This window comes from Galleria mellonella, unplaced genomic scaffold (assembly GCF_026898425.1).
Source record: "Galleria mellonella isolate WM207_F2 unplaced genomic scaffold, CSIRO_AGI_GalMel_v1 utg38, whole genome shotgun sequence".
NCBI classification, from domain to species: domain Eukaryota; kingdom Metazoa; phylum Arthropoda; class Insecta; order Lepidoptera; family Pyralidae; genus Galleria; species Galleria mellonella.
The window spans coordinates 1,394,562-1,419,489 of NW_026442090.1; the positions used below are offsets into that span (position 1 = coordinate 1,394,562).

General features: G+C 33.9%; 1 protein-coding gene across 3 annotated transcripts in view; it reads left to right on the plus strand.

Annotated features, from left to right (window-relative positions):
- Positions 1-24,145, plus strand: part of LOC113523010 (acetylcholinesterase-like) — a 69,737-nt gene extending 45,592 nt beyond the window's left edge. For 2 of the 3 annotated variants that reach the window (XM_031913797.2, XM_026908873.3), the window contains exons 3-5: positions 14,622-16,434; positions 17,052-17,227; positions 18,991-24,145. In XM_031913797.2, coding sequence (XP_031769657.1) covers positions 14,622-16,434; positions 17,052-17,227; positions 18,991-19,124 — 2,123 coding nt within the window. In that variant the 3' untranslated portion in view covers positions 19,125-24,145. Of the gene's footprint in view, positions 1-5,123; positions 5,372-14,621; positions 16,435-17,051; positions 17,228-18,990 lie in introns of those variants that run through there. The other variant, XM_031913798.2, reaches the window with a different exon arrangement.
- Positions 24,146-24,928: the final 783 nt, after the last annotated feature.

The following is a 24,928-nucleotide window of genomic DNA, read 5'->3' on the forward strand; positions in this document are numbered from 1 at the left end:
AGCAGTATATCAGTGCGGCCAAGCTCTGAAATGAGTATGAGAAAAATATAATTAAGTCATTTGTATGTGAGGGCACGAGCGGAGCGTGCGGTGACTATATGCGGCCCGGAGTTATAGTGATGTGCACGTTTCGTATTATCGACATTTTTTATCCGAAATAAAATATCGACAAATTATTTATTTTCGTAAATGCTATTGAGCTCTTTTATATTCGTAATTTATTGTAACGAAATAGTACAGTATTTTACTGTTATGATATATTAAGAGAGCGAAACTTGACACGCGATATATATTTAAATTATCGCCATGATATTGTGCACGGTAAATTTATTTCTTTGACTATTTTTGTTGCCTTTTTGTTTAAATGTTTGTTTAATAATGCAAATTTGTTTTGACCATTGGAAAATTAGTAGATTTTAGTGATGATGTTTACTAGAATTTATTATTTTAAACTTAGAATTCTCATCAAATGTAATGTAATTCAAAATATCGGAGAAATTTGCCCTGAAATATCAAATATAGGTACTATAAAATAAAGAAGACTATGGGCTACTATAATAGTAGGTATAGAGCTGAAAAACAGATCGAATTATCACTATCTATTATAACTTGTTTCGTTTCTCTTTTGTCTGACTTCAGAAAACTGATGTTTAAATTTTCAGTTGCCGTTTTGTTCATCATGTCTTTTTGTACTATATTGTGCGCTTCAAAATATAAAATAATGTACTATGTATTATAACATTTTATATTCATAACTAATTCTTACACGCGACTTTGCACACGTGGTATCGTGTTGTTTCTTTAACTTGAAATTGTCATAATAATTTTTTTGCAGATATTTATGTTATAAAATAAACCTATGTTCCAAATTTCGGACTTTTACACTTAGTAGTGTAGAAGTCCGAAATATATCCGTTGTGTGTTTATAATCAGTCAAGGCAGATGACTTTTTTAGTATAAATTATTTTTTAAAGTCGGTAAAATCCAAGTATCGATTTACTTAAAAAAAAATCATTCCAGGTTAACAGTTTCACATCACTAACGCTAGAGACGTCATTATGCATGAAAACAAGTTTTGAGACCAAGTTTCATGAATATCGTATCGAAATTTATTCGCAACAAACTACTGCATTGTGTCCATGTTTTTTCAAGTATGACCTATTTATTTCGAACTACCGTTTTTCGCGACCTTGTTTTTGTGTAATGTACCAGCATGCCCGTTATTTGTGACATTTATTTTGCTGGAGAAACAAAACGAGGGTTTCGTACTTAAAACTTCAGTGGTATATGTTGTTTTCTACCGACTTCAAAAAGAAGGCGGTTCTTAAAACGGTTCCAATTTGTTGTTTGTTGCCTCAACTCCGTCAATTATAAATTGATTCGAAAATTCTTTTTTTTTATCTAAAAAGATTTACTTACAGATAAACAGATACCCATAGAAATTTTATTAAAATAGGTTGAGCAATTTAGTTTTTAAATCAAAGTATTGGTTTTCTTATAATTGAAATTGTTTTTTTTTTGTGGACCATAATTTTAAATTATTACTAATTCAACTGCTATTATAAATGTGAAAGTTTGTAAAGATAAATTAATGTTTGTTAGTCTCTCGTACAAAAAACTGTAAAATAATTTTGAATGAAATTTAGTACTAGGTTATACTTAGACATCAAAAAATAGCGGGACACCTGGAAAAGACAAGCGCAGAACCGCATTAAGTGGCGAACTCAAGGGGAGGTCTATGCTGGACAGCAAGACAATCTTCACGTACTGGTCGCGGTGTCAAATAATTAATTAAATTATTATCATCATCATCATTATCATCATCATAACATCAGCCGTGAACTGTCTACTGCTATACATAGGTCTTTCTCGCAAAGGGGGCTCGTAACTGAGACACTTGTTAAAGTAGTGTACCCACTGTTATATACAATACAGAATACACGAAGGAAAATTTTTTTTATACAACTTAGAATGGCAGTCAAACTGACGGCCCACCTGATGGGAAGTGGTACCCGTCGCCTATAGACATAAGCAGTACTATGGACATAACAGAGTATACTGTTTCGCCCATGATACCCCCCCCCCCCCCCATGCGTTGCCATTCCTGAGGACTCGGATGTTATTCCTCTGTACCCTGTAAATTCACGTCATATCTCACCCTTCAAACCGAAACACAGCCATGCAAACACAACTGCTTCACGGTAGAAACACGAATGGAACAGAGGTACCCAAGCAATCGACTTTTGTACAAAGTCTCCCTCTGGTGGCTTTTGGCAACCCTATACGAACTAAACATTGTTTAAACCATCACAACACTTGCACGATATATTGTGTCGCAGAACAAGAATGGCGGAAACAAGCGCCATTGTGTGCTATATCACTGTTCCACTTTTGAACATAGAGCTATACCTCTGGAAATCAATTTGTCAAGAATGTCCTGTTAATTACCCGCTAACTCTTACCCGTGACTTTGTCTGCGTAAGCGAAATATGTCTATTAACCGGAATAAGAAGCAGCCTATACTTTTCCTTATACTAAATTTAAATTCAGTATGTTTTACGCCATGTGCTCTTGGTATAGAATGGGCCACGTCACTTTACCTGGGTGTCGTAAGAGGCGATCAAGGGAACTTGATGGTTGAGAGATGGGCATCAGCGTCCCTCTTTAAACATTATCAAAACCTAACTGTCGTTGTCAACGCGCTTACCAAGCGTGGCAACTACTAGCAAAACTCCCTTAATGGAAGAGGCCTATATCCAGCAGTAAACAGATAACGAGTAATACTGATACTGATGTATTTCTTAGAAATCACCATGAATGTTAGTGAGATCCATTTGTTTCACGACTTTTGGAATTTTTTTTTAGCACTATATAGGTGAACCATTTTCACCAAAAAATTTATGTATATATTATAAAATAAATTATATAAAAATGAAGTAAGGCAAAATAAAAATATGATGTCCATAATACCATTCATGTCTACAGGCGACGGTTACTACTATTCATCAGGTGGGCCGCCATCTTGTTTGTCATTTCATGTTTCATAAAAAAAAACCATTTAAATGAAATTCTATTTCAAATAATCTTGGTATTAGATTTCAAATAGACTTGTAAACCAAGCAATCAATCAATCGTAATCAAGCAATCGTAATATTTTCATAAATGCAGGGTTCGGAAAGTTGTTATTTGTTGAGAAGAGTCCGCGAGAAACTTAACAGTTACTGTAAAAACTCTATTAACATCATGTGTATTTATTTCAATGTATTATTTCTAAAATTACAAGATCGTTAATAGGCTTCGTTCAATAAGTGTTTTTAATACCAGAGGGAGACTTTGTACAAAAGTCGATTGCTTGAGTACCTCTGTCGCATTCGTGTTTCTACCGTAAAACAGCTGTGTTTGCATGGCTGTGTTTCGGTTTGAAGGGTGGGATATGGCGTGAATTTACTGGGTACAGAGGAATAACACTTAAGTCCTCACGAATGGCAACGCATGGGAGGTATCATGGGCGAAACAGTATACTCTGTTATGTCCATGGTACTACTCATGTCTATAGGCGACGGTTACCACTTTCCATCAGCTTGTTTGCCATTCTAAGTTGTATAAAAAAATAGCAGTTTTAAATTTAGTAATAGGTAGATCCAAAATAAATAAATGGCTGAATACAAATGTATAGATGTGAAAAAAACAACTCCTTATACGCGCACAAAAGAATGGGACAGAAATTCATAACGCGTCAAGTTATTGCGAACTAGGTTTCCGCCAAATATTTGTGTTGCTCTGGCCCCAAACGATTGTTTACGTTGCCCATTGTCTGAGGCAAATCAAACACTCCCCGCTATTGCTCTGTGCCGGATATTTGATATTACATTGAAATTACAGAGTATTTAATATCCGATGCTGGATATTGTGTCGTTTACTGAAACAATTAGTTATAGGAGACAGAGTCTTGTTATTGACAGATTGGACGAGAGCTATTTGAGAAATAAATTGCAATTCAAATGTTATTGGGACTTGAAAGTACTTAGGATTTAATTCTTGAGATTTATTCAAATAATATATTGCACTCTTGTATATCTTAACACTGTTAAATATAAAGTCAATATTATCGTCGCTTTATAGAGTCGTTTAAAAAAAATATCGTACGGCTGTTCTCGTTTGGCTTGACTGATGATTTCTTTTATCCATAATTTTCGTCATCTTTAGCATTGCATACAGTACTACTGATGTCATGACATGATACTTGATTATCATCAGAAGCAGATATAAGAGAGATCATTTGATTGGATATTTTTTTTTTAATTTTGATATGAGTGTATTATTATTACTAACACTATTTTCGTTATTTCATGCGTTCAGTGGATCATTCAGTGGATGAGGTCTCGAGTTTTTTAGGCCAATTTAGGAAATAAAGTTTTTAAATTTTTGATAAGATAGAGTACTTTATAGGGGGGCTTGGCGATTAATGCAGATATACCTATTTCGGATACAGGGTGCGCGATCAACGTAACAGAATTTTATAATACATATATACACTTTTTTTGGACAGTTATAAAGACAGTTATTATTTCAGCGGCTAAAAACTGTACCGTCTCTTTGCAAGAAAGTTTCTAGCCGTCTTTGTTAACTCCCTCAAGAAACCAATCATTTATCACTCGTTTAGCTTACTAGCTGAAGGGTGATAAAGGATTTTCTTTTCATAAATTTCTTTATGCACATTTATTTTTATCGATTTTTCTTTTTACAAGAAAGATTTAAATTGTCTTAATTTCACACATTCATATGAGTTAAATTCGAATTAAATCTTGCTTTAATTAATTTTGAAGATTTATTACCGTATTTGATTAAAAAGTATGAATATTTTTTATTTTGATTTTAAAAACTGAGATAATTCTTAGATTGTGTACTTGTACTAATTCTCTGTCACAGGTTTAAATTAAGAACAAGATTGAAATTTCAATTATATCTTTTTAATACTGGCCACTTATGTGAACAAGAAATAATAAAAACAATTCTAAATTTGAAATTATGGGGAGGTGCGCGATATCGCGGAGTCGCCTGTTCGAAGGTCAGAGGTCGCTGCAGATAGCGGCCATTTGCAATTCAAGCAGACGTCGAGTGGCGTTGATATGATGGCAGCAATGCGATCATTTCTGTCAATTCCTTGCGGCCTCGAAAATTTTAATTGGTCTACTTCAACCCACTTCTAGTCTAATAGTCTGTCTCGTAGAAAGGTACTAAAAAGTCTTTAATCTGTGGTCTGTCTGTTCTTAATTGATATGTGTAAATCGGGTTTAATGGAGACGTAACACAGCGGTTATTTAATAACAATCCAAATAACAAGCCAAAATCCAGTTCTAGTTCTTTTATGGTGAGTGTTCTTTTTTATGAAAATCGGGATTGAAAACATCATCATTATCGTACTAGTTGTTAACTGTCTATTGCTAAACATAGACCTTCTCTTATTGGCCTGTAGTTGTTATGCTTGACAGGTGGGTTACCAACTGCAGTTAGGCTTTGGTTTTATTAAAATAGGGACGCTGCTGCCCATCCCTCGACTCTTAAGTTCCTTTAGTCGCCTCTTACGACATCCACGGGAATGGAAGAGGTAGCCCATTGTATTCCGGGACCACACGGAAATTTAGATGTCATGCCTTCATATAATTGACAATGACCATGCAGGCATAGCTGCTGCGTCAGAAACACCACTAGGACAGAGGTATTAATGCGGATAAGTTTTGTACTAAGTTTCCATTTGACTCCTCTCTCTTTTATGGAGTAGGCAGAAAGAAATATGCTCTAACGACCAATCTTTCATAACATCACATACTCTTTACGTAATCCCTGTTTCCTGGATGTAAGCCAATTGTAAACATCTCATCCCTACCCCAGAAAGTACAGTACAGTCTATCTGATCGCAGACTTTCTTATAAAGTGGCTCGTATAAACATGTCTTACATAATTGGCCGAAGATAGGCCTGCCAAATGCGGTAGCACGCCTATGCCAAGTGCAGCTTAATCTGCACGTGTCATCTGTTCAAGTTGGATAATATAGGTCACCGAGATAAAATCTCTATTAAGGTACTGCAGCATTTTTCTTGGAAACTTCGTTAATTTTTTACCTAAAGAAAAACATTTCGTGATACTTACCTTCTTATTATATGTGTTAACATTTATGAGTTAATCTTGTATGTATGTATATATACATACTTATACATTTTACAACAATTACTTGTAAACCTTCTGATGAGTTACTATGCTTAAATCTAATATTTAATAGTGGCATTTTCTTTTTTGGTATGTTTGAAAATGGAATGGTGACATTGTAAAAAGACAATATTTCAAAATAGATATAGAAATAACAATAGAATGACATTATTGAGTAAACGAACAAATAAAAATGAACTTATTTATTCGAGATGAATAATAGTGGCATAGCTATTTAATTAAGACGGGTAATGTAAACATAATGCTATGTATAGGAAGATCGACTTTATCCATTCATGATTAAAATTGGATATAATTTTTTTTTTAAATAAAATAATTGTAGTTAAATTTATAATTGTAACATTAAACCTTACTTGTAAAATATAAGAATTTCGTGAAGATAATTTCGATAGCGACAAATGAAAATACAACAATGTAGTTTGTTTTTTGCTTGATTATCATATTTTTTTTATTTGTACAATACTAGCTTTTAACCGTGACTTTGTCCGCTTGACCGGAATACGTTTACTGACCGAGATAAAAAGTAATCTATATCCTTCCTTATCTCATATTGTAGGTGTACACTTAATGTCATAGCGATTGGACCAGTCGTCAAGGCGATAAAAAAAACAAACTCACTTTCACATAATAATAGTAACGTTGTTTTTTTTTTTCATTTAATTCATCGATTTTTTTACCGAATACGGGTACCAATACTAGTCGAGCATTTTAGACAAAACGGATGTAAATCCAGTTATTAGTACAATTTTTTTTATGCAATTTAGAATGGCAAACAAACTGACGGCCCACCTGATGGAAAGTGGTAACCGTCGCCTATAGACATGAGCAGTACCATGGACATAATAGAGTATACTGTTTCGCCCATGATACCCCCCCATGCGTTGCCTTTTCTGAGAACTCAGGTGTTATTCCTCTGTACCCAGTAAATTCACGCCATATCCCATCCTTTAATATACACGAGTATTAAAAATTCAGATCAAATAGTACAGCACTTTGCAGAGTCTAACACGAGATATTACCCTGGCTCAGTAGTTGCCAAACTTGGTATAGGGGATGGCAACTGTATTTGCGCTTTTGGTGATGTTTTAAGAGGGACGCTGCTGCCCTTCCCTGGCCCATTAATTATCCTTAGTCACTTTCTATGCTAAGACCATACGATGCTAATTCAAGCCTTATTGAGTAAATCATTTATTATTAATTTTTTTTATTTGCATTCTATTTTTATTTTTTTTTATAATAAATCCGTTGGCAAGAATAAACCGGGAATAAATATATTTATCCAGATATTATTTTGGTCGTGAGAGAGAAGTCACTTATAATTAACAACGTCAAATAGGGCACGACACTGGGTTAGGTCTGTGACTTAGCTTGTTGCCGGGTTGTGTGGTGAATTATACGGATTAGGCAGAAAACAATAATTTGCGCGCATTTTCTTTAATTTAAAAAGCTTTCGCATATTTTTTCAAATACTAGTTTTTACACGCGACTTTGTCCGCGTGACAGGGATACGAGTATATTGATTGACCGAAATAAAAAGTATTATTCACTTGTCTTTGTATATTTTTATTTATGGTGCAATAAAGAGTTAAATAAATAAATAAATATTACATAATAGTACATATTATTCTAACTGTCGTTGCCAACCCGCCTGCTAAGCTTGGCAACTACTGGGTCTACTCCGCAATGGTAAAGACATCTATGGGGGAGGCTTATCTGTAGCAGTGGACAGTTAACGGCTGATATGATGACGATGCCATTGATTAAACGTTATATTATATTACCAGAGAGTGATTTTGTACAAAAGTCGTTTGCTTGGACACCTCTGTCCCATTCGTGTTTCAACCGTGAAGCAGTTGTGTTTGCATGGCTGTGTTTCGGTTTGAAGGGTGGGATATGGCTGTGAATTTACAGGGTATAGAGAAATAACACCCGAGTCCTAGGAAATGGCAACGCATGGGGGGTATCATGGGCGAAACAGTATACTCTGTTATGTCCATGGTACTGCTCATGTCTATAGGCAACGATTACTACTTTTCATCAAGTGGGCCGTCAGCTTAAGTTGCATAAAAAAAATAAGTTTTTTTAAGTTTTTTATTGGTTTAAGCTGGTGGGATAACAGTGGGGATAATAGGTGAAAATGAAGTTAGGTTTCTTTAATAGGCGATACGGAGTGATAACCTCGCCTGCGCTATCGGTATACGCTGTCGTGGCACCCGTGAGGTTCATAGTGATGAATTCATAAAGATTTTATCAAGATGGTCCAGGGGGAATTCCGTGGAGGTTGTCCTGATAGGGTATTAATAATGCGGCTCTTAGAGTCCCATTACTAACAATCCCTTTCCTCCAATTAATTTAGGCTCGTTGGTCCATTATGAGAAATTTACTAGAAATTAACCATTATGGTTAATTTATTATAATTTTTTTTAATGGATAATAAGGGAATGGTTACCGCGCTTGCGCTAACGATATATGCTGGCGAGGATGGTAGGTGACGCTGTGGGGGATGATAGGTTAGAATGAAAGGCCAGGTCAGTTAGACCATTGCGATTAATATACCTGGAATTCAGCACGATGGTTTCCAGGGGAACTACGGGGGTTGATCTGACAGGGTGTATCGCTAGCAATGGCACTGTTAGTCCGCGTTATTAACAATGCCTTGCTCCCCCGATAATAGTTACGGACAGGAGTGCCACAGTACCAACTCCTTCCGTTAGATCGTATTCAATGTCAGGCGGCTCGAATTATTGATAGTCAACGCCTTATTGTCCGACTTGACCCACTGAAACTGAAACGCAGAGATGTTGCGTCTCTGTGTATCTTCTACCGAATTTATCATGGAGAGTGTTCTGAGGAATTGTTCGGAATGATACCTGCTGCTGATTTTCATCACTGTACAATCCGCCACAAACTAAAGTTTCATCCCAACCATCTGGACAAGTGGCGGTCTTCCACCGTGCGTTTTTCAAGGCACTTTCTTCCATGCACAACCATTCTTTGGAATCAACATCCAGCAGCAGTATTTCCGAACCGATAAGACAACATAACCTTCAAGAAAAGAGTATATTCCTTTTTAAAAGGCCGGCAGCACACCTGAAATGCCGCTGGTGATCATGGGCAGCGGTAGTCACTTACCATCAGGTGAGCTGCATGCTCGTTTACCCCCTGTGTTATATATATATATATATATATAAAATATAAATAATAAAAATGTATATATATATATATATATATATATATATATATATATAAATTATAGTTTATATCTATTACTAGTAATCTCTTCCACCATTCAAATGATTGTATGATAGGTTAGGAGAAATCATGTCAGTTGGTTCATATTAGTGAATTTATATATTAATCCCTGGGGATTAACTACAATTATTTTCAGAACAATCTCTTAGGGTATTTATAACAATTACCTTCACCCACGTGTACTTAACTGAAAAACAGGAACCGAATGAATTTACTATATTTATCATTTGCGACAATTGTTACGACTTTATCCGGAAGTCTTTATGTTGAATGAGCAGCACTCATTCACTACTTTGTTTATGTTAAATTCAAACGTCTGAGATCCGGGACTTATGTGAGAAATACTTGGAAATTAATTGAAATTGTTTTGCGCCCACCTAACGAACAATCGATCTGAATTCATTTGAAATGGTATAAATAGTCTAAAAACAGAAATAGAAGTCTCGAAATAGCGCTGTTGGAGATTGGTTCACGGATTTAGAACAAAGTTTAGTTGTTCCTGTATCACCATTTTGACCTTCTCTTGAAGTAGATATATAGATACTCTTTATTGTTTCCCTTAAAAAATTACAGTAGTAAACTTATTATAAATACAAACAATTACAAGGAAAGATTACACTGGGAAAACAAACAAAGTACTTAACTATTATGATCATTTGAAGAGTTATAAAGTTTTTTAAGTGATTTGGTGCGTGAATGGCAAACAAGCTGACGGCCCACCTGATGGAAAGTGGTAACCGTCGCCTATAGACATGAGTGGTACCATGGACATAACAGAGTATACTGTTTCGCTCATGATAACCCCCATGCGTTGCCATTTCTGAGGACTCGGGTGTTATCCTCTGTACCCAGTAAATTCACGCCATATCCCACCCTTCAAACCAAAACACAGCCATGCAAACACAACTGCTTCACGGTTGAAACACGAATGGGACAGAGGTACCCAAGCAATCGACTTTTGTACAAAGTCTCCCTTTGGTAATTGTATTACGTTTATAACTGTAACTTCATTTAAAGTTTAGCAAGTACATTTTGGACTTAAAATTTTTTTAATCATATATACGTATATACACATATAAATGAACGAAAAAAAAAATAACTTATGCCATTCGTGATTATGTAAGTATTACAATATTAATTTGAAAAAAATCGAAACAGCACAGGTATTGTGGTTATGGTGAAATGAAGATACATACATACACACATGAACTTTAAAAACGTTACGCTCCTTGCTATTAATATATTTAATCAAGACGTCGGTAAGTAAATGAACAATGAACTCAATTTCACACTTATGGAATTAGTGATAATAACTCTTGCAGTAGTGTATTAACTGTTTTTTTTTATATTTTTTTAATTAATTTAGAATTTAAGCTAAAAAAAGGTCATTTCATCACTTGAATAATTAAAAAAGACGTTTGACTTTTTTTTGTAGCTACATAACGCGATTGACGTGTGGTACTGGCATAGAATAGACCATCCGTTCCTTTCCTCCGAGTGTCGTAAAAATCAATTATAAAAAACTTCAATTATTTAAATATATTTATTGGACGTTTTTATAAATAAGGGAAAAGAGACCCTGCGTCATATAGTGAATAAGGATAATGATTAAAAATCACAAATTTTGACGAGAGAACCCGGTGCTGCAATTTTTAATAAAGGCGACCTCCTAAAGTGGGTCGTGTAATTTTATTACAGCTTGTAGAGGTCAACGATATCACAGGCTATATCTCATTTATTGAAATCCATCCGGTAATATAAAAGTTACGATAATATCGAGAGTAATACTAAAAATATGCCCCGGTTTCGCATGTTTTTTGTTAAACCAATATAGGTCACGATACTTGTTGGTAATGTGGTTTTTTTATAGGTGTAGATACAAATTTTAAAATCCGTTAAGCATTTTTTGACAGTATTCTTTATAAACAAAATATATATATATATATATATATATATATATATATATATATATATATATATATATATATATATATATATATATATATATATATATATATATATATATATATATATATAATATTTAATTAGATCCCATTACTAACAATCGTATGTTGTATGTATACTTCTGGCATAGAATTGGCCACTTCCTCCTTTCCCATGGATGTTGTAAGAGCCGACTAAGGAAATTTAATGGTCGAGGCGGCATTTCTTTTAAAACATTACTAAAGCCCAACCGCAGTTGCCAAAGCGCCTGCCAAGTGGGCAACTACTGGAAAACTCCCCACTTTTGATCTATATTTAGCAGTATAGCAATTAATGGCTGATATGATGGTTAACCATCAGTTTCTATTCAGTCACAGGCATTTGTCAATGGTTGCCGTTGCAAATGTAATTCTCGACATATCCAAATTCGCCGAGCATACCTAATTATAATCCAATGGGGGAGGGAACTAGCAACCTCATTGCTATATACCCTACCAGGTCTACCGTTTCACGGTCCCTCCTCAAAAACCGTTGTATTTAATCCAAGCGAATTCATCACGCCTTTTCATTCTCACCTATCATATCACATACCTGCACTAACAATATACTTTGGCGATATTACCATTCCTTTAAAATCTTAAAAATAAATAAAAATGGAATCTAACGTGGTGAGCTTAGTGACGTCATTAGAATATATTTGCATTGTTATCGGTGTTTTCTATCACTGAAGAGTTAAAATTTTAATTGAAATTGATACCCAAAGACTTTTGTTGGCGACCAATTTTGAATGGACAACCGTCTGCAAGTTGAATGTCATAGGTTATGGCTCGAGAGAGAAGTTCTTAATTTGCCCATATTTTTTATTTTTATGTACATATATTTTACGCAATACGAGTATTTATACCTGTTCAGTAAATGATTTTGATTCTTCTTTGACTAATTTAATTAACTCTCGTATTGATTGCTTATTTGTTTTGTTCCATTTCTTTTTAAATTTTAAAGTGTTCCTTCTAAGAAATTAGAAAAAGCTATAATTTTTTCGTGTTTTCTAGGAACTTTTTTTTTATCTTTGAATTGTCATCATCTATTAACTAAAAATGTTATCTATCTGCCATATTTTTCTATAAAGTACATTAACGATCGCTCAAGTGATGTCCCCGAGTCCATTGTGCGTTTCTGTGATGAATTGCCGGTTTGTTTTGAAGGCACAATTTATTGAGTTTTGTTGGCAAACTAATTTGTCATTGGCTATAAGCGTTAGACGCTTGAAAAGGTTATTTGGTGATGTTGATAGTACTATCTTTTTTATTCTAGAATAGAGAAATGGTTACAATAATTGTTTTTTTTTTAATGGATGAAAATGAAATGGTAACCGCGCCCGCGCTATCGGTATACACCGACGAGGCACCATTAATGATGATAGGTGATGATAATGAATGCAGGTCAGTTGGCCTACCATGATAAATTCTTGGGGGGAAAGGGATTGTTAGTAATGAAGACAGAATTCCATTGCTAGCACCCAACCAGGTCGACCGCCTCGCGGTTCTCCCTGGAAACTATCATGGTTAATTCCTGATGGATTCATCATGATGGGCTAACTGGCCTGTTTTCATTCTCATCTATCACCCTTCATTGGTGCTCCGCCAGCGTATCCCGTTAGCGCAGGCGGGGTTACCATACCATTTGTACCCATAAAAAAAAATCATGATGAATTCGACAAGAATTAACCGTGATGGTTTCCAGGGGGAAACGGGCGTGGAGGTCAACCTTATTGGTATTAGTGTATTGCTAGCAATGGTTAAGTTAGACCACATTACTAACAATCCCTTTCCCCCTTACAATGTCTGTTAGATATCATTAAGACAATTATTGAGATTGATTTGACGTAAAGATAATTTAACAACTTATCAACATTCTCATATCAGCCCTTGACTGTCCACTGCTGAACATAGGCCTCCCACATAAGGGGTACTTTGAGTTTAAGTTGCCATGCTTGGTAGGTGGGTTGGAAAACGCTGTTAGGTTTTGGTCCCTTACTAAGAGGGACATTGCTGCTCATCCTTCAATTATTATTAAGTTCCTTTAGTCGCTTCTTACGACACCCACTGGAAAGGAAGGGACGACACATTCTATGCCGGGACCACACATCTATCAATTTATATATGCATTTAATTTATTTTTAGAAAGAAAGATGGAATTTATTTACAGAATCATGCGACTCACACAGTAGCATGATTCTGTAAATAAATTAGTAGTAAAAAAAAACTAAGTATAACAATACAATTAAACAAACAAAAATAAAAGATAACAATAATAATAGGTCCGTGCTTATTATATTGCTGCAGCGTTAGAACCATGGCGTCTGGTAGAGTTATAGTATGTAGTGTATTGATGTTCTGCACGATAACATCACAGACATAAAGAAATCAATCAATAATCAAATTTTATATGTATATGTATGTATAAATACAGTAAAAATACAGTTATTACAAATAATGTGAGCAAAGGTGAACTTATTTATAAAAGAGAATGCTAATTTAAAGGTATAAATACAATGGTATCACAAATTAGAGGTTTCGTATATAATGTAAGCATTTATTATAGGTAATGGGGTTTGGGTAAAAAGATTCTTTCCCATTCAGATTGTAATTATTGTAATCCTTTCTGTATTTAATTTATAAAATATAATAAGATTTTTAATCTTGCATAATTAGATATATATGAAATCAAAACCTTAACCGAATTATTTAGTGACAATAATGTGTAATAATAGTTCTTAATTATTTTTTTAAATTAATTGTAAATAGGCACCTATTTCCGTTTTTGTTGTTTGTGTTGGATATACGTCTTGTTTTATTTATAAATAAAAATTAATACACCATATATTCTTTCTCTTGGAAGATTTCTATCAAAATATTTATTTCATTTTTAAATTGATTTTGTTGGATCAATGCACCGCCATTTACTCTCTCCGTTTAGCTTTACGGTTGACTGGTAGAGAATGCCATTCAGGTTTTGGGTCCGCCCTGTAGACATATTTGAATGTGTGCAAAAGTATAAATCAATATTTATTTATCTCTCCCCCCAAACATGTTTATACACTATATACAATACAGTCACTGAATAGAGCTCAGTCGACTTTATCAATATTTTATTATTGTTCACTTTTAATAGAATTTCTAAATCTCTTATTTCAGGTGGTGATTGTGGGAGCGGGTGTAGCGGCGGTATGCGCGTGGTGTTGGTGGCACTGACGGCGCTCACAGCGCGTGCGCTGGCCAGCCCGCACGAGCATAGAGCGAGGCACCATGCCCCAGAACACCCCCTTCATTTTCCCGCGCCTGCCCCGCCCCAGCCTTACCGAGGACATGGCGAGGCCGTCCGCTATAATCCCGATTTAGACACTATTCTTCCACGTATAGATGAGCACGAGACCTCATCAAAACGCGCTAAATTTGAAGACGCTGAAACCTCTTCCAAAAGAGCGAAGTATGACGAGAGGTTTTACTCTAATCACGAACGGGCCGAAGATGAAGAATTTATGGCAGATGAACCCCAGTTTGGACCAGACGACGATGATCCATTGGTGGTCCGAACGAGGAAAGGGAGGGTCCGAGGTATGACGCTTACAGCGGCCACGGGTAAGAAGGTAGACGCCTGGTTTGGCATCCCTTATGCTCAGAAACCAATCGGTGATTTAAGATTCAGACATCCGAGACCCGTAGAAAGTTGGGGGGATGAAATTTTGAATACTACGACTCAACCACATTCTTGCGTCCAAATTGTAGATACAGTATTTGGAGATTTCCCCGGGGCGATGATGTGGAACCCCAATACGGATATGCAAGAAGACTGTCTCTATATAAATATCGTAACACCAAAACCACGCCCTAAAAATGCAGCTGTCATGCTTTGGATCTTTGGTGGTGGATTTTATTCAGGAACAGTTACTTTAGATGTCTATGATCCTAAAATTTTGGTTTCTGAAGAGAAGATTATTTATGTATCAATGCAATATAGGGTTGCGTCACTTGGATTCTTATTTTTTGATACTCCAGATGTACCGGGAAATGCTGGGATATTTGACCAACTTATGGCCTTGCAATGGGTCAAAGACAACATAGCGTATTTTGGTGGTAATCCTCATAATATTACATTATTTGGTGAATCTGCTGGTGCCGTTTCAGTGTCTTTACATTTACTATCCCCTCTTTCTAGAAATTTATTTTCTCAAGCGATTATGCAGTCGGGGGCTGCTTTGGTACCATGGGCTATAATATCAAGAGAAGAGAGTATTATACGTGGTATTCGATTAGCTGAAGCTGTTCATTGTCCGCATTCTAGATCTGATTTAGGTCCGATGATTGATTGTTTACGAAGGAAAAGTGCTGACGAATTAGTTAATAATGAATGGGGGACTTTAGGTATTAGTGACTTTCCATTTGTTCCTGTGATCGACGGGTCTTTCTTAGATGAGATGCCTAAACGTTCACTTGCTCAGAAAAATTTCAAAAAGACGAACATTCTTATGGGTTCAAATACTGAGGAAGGATATTATTTTATACTGTATTATCTCACAGAACTATTTCCTAAAGAGGAAAATGTAGGAATAACTAGAGAACAGTATATTCAAGCTGTACGAGAATTAAATCCTTATGCAGGTGATATTGGAAGGCAGGCTATAATATATGAATATACAGATTGGTTAAATCCTGATGACCCTGTGAAAAATCGAAATGCTCTAGACAAAATGGTGGGAGATTATCATTACACATGTGGTGTGAATGAATTTGCTCATCGGTATGCTGAGACCGGTAATAATGTTTACACATATTACTTCAGACATCGAAGTAAGAACAATCCGTGGCCATCTTGGACAGGTGTGATGCACGGGGATGAGATAAATTATGTATTTGGTGAGCCTTTGAATCCTGGAAAGAATTATTCTCCAGAAGAAGTTGAGTTTAGCAAACGTTTAATGAGATATTGGGCTAATTTCGCTAGAACTGGGTAAGTAAGAGTTTTATATTTACTTATATTTATTAATAGTTGTAACAGCAGCAAATTTTATAGTCTTAAAACGTAACAAAATTTTGTTGATACTATCCTACTACAGAATCTAATTACTTGTTCTTGATATTTATATAACCTAAATTAACTTAGCAAATTAGTAATTAAAAAAATAAATAACAATCTATAAATTTAAATCTTCAATCATTTAATCAATTTTTTTTTTTTTATATTATTGGACATTAGCAGACTGTCCTATGGGCAAGTTAATTATTTATTTGTTTACATTTTCATTAAATTCTATTATAAAGGTTATATAAGGTTTTTTAAATTGATGCACTAAATAAGTCTAGTGCGATCTTCTAGTTTTGCATAAACAATTTAGGTTATCAACGTTATTTTCATCTATTCTGGCATAGCAAGTACCATAAATATTATGTAAACAGCACCGTGGATATCACAGAATATATGGCGATGGTGCCCAGTAATTTACTGATTTTCAAATCAAAAAACAAACTAGCAAACATTGCTGTTTCGCGATAGAAAAACGAGAGATACTCAGAAGACAATTTTACTTTATTACTCATATATTTATAGAAAAAAATGCAATGTTTCAGAAATCCATCTATGAATCCTAACGGCGAGATGACTAAGATCCACTGGCCTCTCCACACATCGTTAGGTAGAGAATACCTGACGCTGGCGGTGAACTCGAGTGAAGTTGGCCATGGTCTACGAGTGAAGCAGTGTGTTTTCTGGCAAAAGTATTTGCCTCAACTAATGTCGGCTATAAGTGAGTAGAACTCTTTGAAGTTGCAGTTAGCAGTTGCAGCTTAGTAATCATCTATTCTATAGTTTACTAGAGTAGCTTGGGATAAATTACTATAGTTTATATAGTACTGAGAAAAACAAAAAGAAAAAAAAGTGTCATCATTGCGTACTAGCTGATGGGATACTATCTTTGCTGGTTATACGAAGTACAAGCCAGGATAGCAAGGTGGGGCTTTACTACTAGGTTTTACATAACTACTCCAATTTCATTCTCAAGTTTATTAGCTTTCTCATGAGCTTTCAAGAGCAAGAATGCAGTTAGTTCTGTATACACAAAGTCATCTGGTCGGTTCGAAAAACTAGTCACGTGTATCTCTATCTTGTTGTTTGAATTATATCATAGGTATTTATTATATCTGTAATACTATTGAGGTCATCGTCCATGTCCCATAACTATGGTAGATTATTCTACAGGATGTTTACTTATACGAGGTTTTTAATATAACTATTGTTATAATAAAATTTGAAAACTATTTAAGAAAAAATGATATGAGTGGCTTTAATAATAATAGTAGTAGAAATTTTGTTTGTCTTCCTGTCTGAATGTTTGTTTAGATATTGTGCAAAAATACTGCACAGGATTGGATGCGGTTTTCACATTTCTGTTCCTGAAGGTCTAATTTAAAATTTGGTGTTTATGTTTTATCTTAATATGACAATTAGAATTGGTCCATTTCATTAACTTTTCTACTATTAAAATAGATTTAGCGAGCAGAAAGCTATCACAAATAAGGGCTCTTATTTAGAATATAATTGATAATACGAGGTCTGTCCGGAAAGTTCGTATAAAAGTGTTCTGGAATGCGAGAAAGAGGAGTGGGGAGGCCAGGTAAGCGCAGGACCCCTTCCTTATGTCCCTAACAATCAGTTCTGGTCTGACCGCCGTGCGGTGCGAACTGGCTTGTCACGCCATCTGTGAAGTTACCTCTTAACGAAACCCCGTCGGCATGGAGCCCGCTTCCGTTGAAGAGCAGCGCGTCGTAATCAAGTTTCTCTCGAAACTCGGCAAGAATGGCCGTGAAATTTTTGCCGATCTCAGAACAGTTTATGGGGATGATGCTGTGAAGGAACCAACCGTCCACAAGTGGCTAAAAAGATTCAGAGAGGGCCGAGACAATGTTGATTGTTTTTTTCGATGTTCGGGGGATTGTCCATCAAGAATTCGTCCCTCCAGGCCAGACAGTTGATGGAAAATTCTACGTCGATGTGCTCAGACGCCTCAAAGCTCGTGTGGCACGAGTTCGTCCAGAATTGGCGCGAGAGGGGCGTTGGATTCTTCACCACGACAATGCCCCTGCCCACACCTCTCTTGTTGTCCGTGAGTTTTTGAGTAAAAATTCCATTACGGTGACCGAACACCCCCCCTATTCGCCGGATTTGGCCCCGTGTGACTTCTTCTTGTTCCCAAAAACCAAATTGGTACTTCGGGGGCGGCATTTGGGGGACATAAATGAGATAAAAAAAGCTACGACGGGGCAGCTGAGAAACCTACAACCAGAGGACTTTCAAGGAGCCTTCTCACAGTGGAAACGGCGTTGGCACAAGTGCATTATGTCACAGGGGGAGTACTTTGAAGGGGATAAAATTGATTTACCTGAATAATTGTAAAATAAAATTTTTAAAAAACTTTTATACGTACTTTCCGGACAAACCTCGTACACGAATTTAAAACGTGACTAAAGCTGACATATATAATGACAAAATGAATTTATTACTATTTTTCAGATAAGCCACAGCCTAAGGAGAACTGCACCAGTAGCGCAACCTCAAACTGGCTTTCATGTAACCTTCTTGGCATTTATTTAGTCACCACGTATGGTTTTGCGCAAACCACAATGTTCAAATACCATTTTATATGAAGATTGTTTGACGTAGTGACCTATTCCAACATGAGCCTTCTCATCATCTCATTGAGTTTCATTTGCTTTGTCGAAAACTGACTTTAACTCGTCAAAAACATTTTTGTATTATATATTATAAATAATGTGTGTATATTTTGCCGTCTTATGAATCTCTGGGATATTTTATTAAGTATTAACTTATTTTTATAATATGTAAAGTTATAGAAAGTATATTTTAATTATAAGCCACCTCAAGTGTTACATTGCGCTACGTGGATCGAGATTTCAATACCGATTTATCTTGTATTATTACACTAAAGGAGGCCAATTGATAAAGATGGTAATTAATATCTCTTTTCGCAAAGATATTAAAAAAAATGTATATTTTTTATTAACATTTTAGTATTAAAAAATCTAGTTTCGAATTTGTTAATTTCCATTAATTGTCACCTTTAACAACTATAATACATGTATATATATTTGAATTTCATTTGATAGTAGAAACAGGATTTGTTTTTGCTAATATCTAAAATAATATACATGGATAAATCTTTATTGAAATAGCGATTCTAAGTCCATTAAATATTCTAGTAAAATGTCGCTATTAAGTTCCATAAATAAATAAGTAATGTAAAGCTATTGTTTATGATTTAATGTTACAATCTATCTTAAAAGGAGTGATTTCTCCATCAACATATCACTTGTTAATAACAAATTATAGAATTACGTAGCCGTAATTTTGTCATAGATAATAAGCCTCTACATATCTTTCGAGATTAGGTTAAGTATATGAAAAAAACTTCTGCCAGGAATGAGTGATGTTGTGTAAAAATGTAAACTGTCTTCTAGAACCTAAACTCTTAAAGGGACGAGGTTGCTCTGCGCGTGTTTCGAAAAGTTGAAAAGGCGTAAGGGGGAGATAAAATGTTAGCTTTAATACGCCTCTATTGCAATACATATCACGCAAGGCATAGAATTGTTTAAGTTCATTCTAGCCTTAGATTAAGTTAAGTGAATAAGCTAGATCATTTCACAACTCAGTAGCGGACCAATATTAGAAAGTTGTACATGTAATAATGGTTCGTGTATATTGACAGATTCGAGGATATCGTAGACGAGCATAGGGGTCGGAACTAATAATGGAGTAACTCTAAATTGTATGAAATATAAAATAAAAATGATGAAATGAATGTGCCTGCACTTGAAGTTTGTCGTAACGATGATACAGAACATGTTAAATCTGGAAATGATAAACAAAACGATATGAATCAACGAGAATGTAAGGGCATTGATTGTGGCGTGATTTGTACAGTTGTTAGTATACTGAATGTGTTAGAACTTACAAAATTAGTACCTTAACGTTTAGGGTTGATACATCTAGATTAGAGTTCGTAGTGCCCAGCGGTTCAGCTTTCAAATATTGGTATAAACAATTTAATAGATGAATCTTTACAATTCGAGATTTAAGATAATAAATTACTAGTACAATACTATAAGTTTAATGAATAAACTCTTGCAACTGCTGCATTATAGATAATGAATATTATTTCGTTGTTGTAAATAATGTATGAATGTTAGTGATCGTAGAAACTTGTATGGCCCAAAGTATTTTGTTGGATTTATTTTTTAATCTTTAAGGGCAGGTCGAACGGGTGCCTATATGGTAATATGTATCGATTATAATCTGTTGTGAAAGACGATACCTTATGAGATAGTAAGTGCTAATCGTAAAGTTACTAGATCTTTTGGGCTTACGTTAATTTTGTTTTATAATTAGGCGAAGTGTATACAAATTCGAAATGTGTATTTGTATGGGCTGTGTATTCTTAATTCGCTGATGTTAGTACCTAATTGTATAATATCTAGTGTCAGTAATCATGTTCTAGTTCACGTTTGATGTTTCACGGACTACGCTTATTTAAAACCTGCGTATGTAAACCTATAGAGTGCCTCTTGTTCACTTTTATATATATTGATATGATATTACACTGTAACATAGGAGATATTAGTAGTTGTAGTGATGCGTTCCTTCTCGACATATCTGCACTATTTCTTTTATTATTATTATGTGATAAATGATGGCCAACGAAATTGCGTAGTGCCAAAGTAAGATGTTGAGATAATACAATTTTTAACACCGGCTGATATGGCGTAATTTTGACGATGTTAGATAATGGAAAATTAAATGTGTTGATTGTCCTCTAGAAAAATCTGAAAATGTTTTAGACTGGACGAGCAAATGTGCTTTTTGCATCTGTGATACAAAAAGTGTGTTCTGCGACAGAAAGAATAACTTTATCCATACTCAACGATTCAAGTTTTGGATAATTAATTGTTTTTAATAACATTATTAGGGTTTGTATTGCTAGTTGCCTTATATATATGGTATGTTTGTTTTTGCATATTTTCATTTGCATATTAATAAAACATATGACAGTCAAAGAACTAGTTATTTTAGTTTAAAAGAATTATTTTGATACAATTTATTATATGATTACAATAATTTGAATTAATAGTATTAATGAATAATATTACTTTTGATTTTCGAAAAATATCGTCGAAATTATCTATTGGCATTACCATCGCTAATAATAACTTCCGAAATTTATAATAATCTTCCTATAATAATTTTAATATTAAATCTACTTATGAACAAAATATTGAAATACCAAACTTTATTGTAATGATATTAAAGTTATTCTTACATGAACTGTCAATAATTTAGGTTTAGGATATTGTAAAGTAAATCGGCACCTAAGATGAAGTACTATGACTAATGTTGCATGTCAAGCCATAAACATGTCGAAAAAGACAAGTATAGAATAAAACACTTAATAAACCATGATTCACGAGAGTATAACTACATATTATTAATATTTACGTACTTGACACAGTTAATGAAGGCTTTACGATTTCTTCCAATATTGATAATTAATTTAAAACAGCACTAATGTCCTTTCTTTTCCTGATATAATAACATTTAATTAATTTAAAGAAGACTTTTTCATAAGTTATTCAAAATTAAATTATCATAGAAGCTATTCAATTGCAAGCAGAATTTTGGAAAGATTTTGAAAAAGTTACGTGAACGATTTATGTGTTGGTTGTAAATTTGAAAATATCGTCATAGTCGTAGAATACTGATGGATCTTTATATGTATTATTCGTCAGATCCGTCAGTATTCTACGACTATGACGATATATTTATATTCTTACTTGGTAAATGTTTAAAATTTGTGTATTATAGTATAATGTGAACCAATATGTTTGACTTAAGTAATCTAATTTTATTAGATACCTTATATTTAACATATTGGATCAACAGCCCATCTTATAGTTTCTATCAATTTTTTGATGCTTTTAAACTATAGATATCTTTAACATGGGCTTTTCTTATTAAGTTTGTCTATACATATTTTCAATCGATTTCAAAAAGAAGGAAATTACTAATAACTTCATCAGTTTTAAACCGATTTGGAAAATTCTTTTTTTATCTGAAGGGACTTACACTAAGCCCTTAAACTTACAGATTAGTCCCATAAAAATTTTAACAAAATCAATTCTGTAGTTTAGTTTTTATATCAAAATAACTGATTTTATCACAATTAAAGTCGGTTTTTTTATGTAGGACATAATGTTTAATTATAGATGAATCCATAGTTATAATTATTATTCGTATTGAACAATATTATTGGTATATTAATAATCGCTCACAGAACTTTTTCATAATCCGTCCCATATTTTTTTTTATCAAATTAAATAAATCAAATTGGACACAGTGAAGATTACGGTTTTGTTTCGTAACATTTATTTTGCATAGATGCCAAATTATAATTATGTAGAAAGTGTTAAAAATACGAAACAGAAGAACGGTACATGTGGTGCAACTGAAAGGTATCAGTTTTAGAACGGAAAAGAGTATATGTTAAATAAATAAGTTATTCACAGCAAAAGCGACGCCAGGACAATAAAAATGTTTCCAAATATTTGCACAACAGATTCGGATCCGCTTTCACGTCAGCTATCGTAGTTATAATTAAATGTTGTAAATCTCACAAAATGTTATATTAAAACATTGGTTAATTCTTTAACTCGTAAGAGTCGAGTGTAAGTTCTCAATGATGTTCTTGGACGATGGGGTTTGTGTATTCTCTTTAATTTCCAAAATTTTTAATACAACACCATCTACGAGTATATCTGTTAAAAGGATATAGCCGTAGTAGCCAGGTTTTGGCAAAGTTGGTAATCTAGTTCTCTGAGGTAATGTACTATTTAACTTTTTCTTTCTTTTTGTTTTTTTTTTTTTCATTCTTTATGGTGCATTAATACAATCATGGACGCTGTTAATGGACTTATAACTTTCTTGTGCGTAATTTAGAGTACTAATTAGGAATGAAAATATGGATACTGATCCGATATCTATATATTGGGTTTCTCTGGAAATTGATAATGGAAAAAAGGTCATCACCTATATTGATATCGCCCATATCGGTCGGATATCTATTTTCGAATATGTTAAAAGTTTCTTATCCAATATAATTTTTTGGATAACAGACTTTTAATATGTTAACATGTAATAATAAATTATTGGACCAGTATATGGATATTGCAATTAAAATATTGTTTTATATTACCCACTCCTAATACTAATTGCATATTGCTTTTAAAGTTTTGAATTATGAATTAGATTTTTTAGAATCAGGAGGAAGTTAAGTGAGAACTTTATTCTGCTATTATGATTGAATGGAAGAATACTAATTCAGATGGAAGTTACGAATGTATGATATTATTTACAAAATTTTATTATTCATTATTAATTATTACAATGGTACGAATGTAGATAATTTATAATATTTTAGTATTTAATTTATATATTTCTTTGTATTTGATATTTTTTTTTATACAAAAGATAAGATTATTTTCCAAGAATCACTAGTCCAGTTACCTAATGCTGCAGGAAACGTAGGCACAATAGATAAAAAATATGTTAATGATTAAAACAATATGAAATACTTACCTACAATTATAAAACAATAAAATTGTTGTACAACGAGGTATTTAGAGATATAATTTATCATATTAAATAATCGACGTGATTCTGATATCACGGGTTTTTATGATAGCGATGGTCATTGTTCAATATAACGTTTTGTGAGCATTTCAGTTTGGGTGTTGGGAAGAAATCGGTTATATTAATAAACACAAATCTTTTGGCTTTGTCTCTGCTTGGCTATAATAATGTAATTGTATATTACAAGGGCCTAAGTCTAAGGGCACACCGTAAGGCCTATGAGTATTGCCGCGTGTTATTTTAAGTCAAGTTATCCTTTTAAATTCTAATAGTAATGTTTCAAGTAAGTTATTAATAATATTATTAGTGCTATGATTGCATTATTGAATGTTTGCAACGTTTGTGTTTAATTATAAAAATAAATGCTTGTATATAAAAACACTCTGTTTTTTTTTTTATAAAATTACTAGCTGACTCGGTAAACGTTGTTTTACCATATACATTATTTCTAGAACTATACATGAAAATATATCGTACTACAATTATTATATTCGATTGTCATCTTGCAACCATATTGCGGCATATAAAAATTGCGATTAAACGACAGGGGTTGCTCGTAAAAGCGTGAACATTTTAATTTGTATGTATTTTTCAATGCTAAATCATAATGAAATAAAAATAAAATAAATTGTAAAAAAAATAAAAAAAATATTTATATCATTGAGGGGTTGATATAAGCCGATTTTCAGACCTACCTAATATGCACACAAAATTTCATAAAAATCTGTAAAGCCGTTTCGGAGGAGTTTGG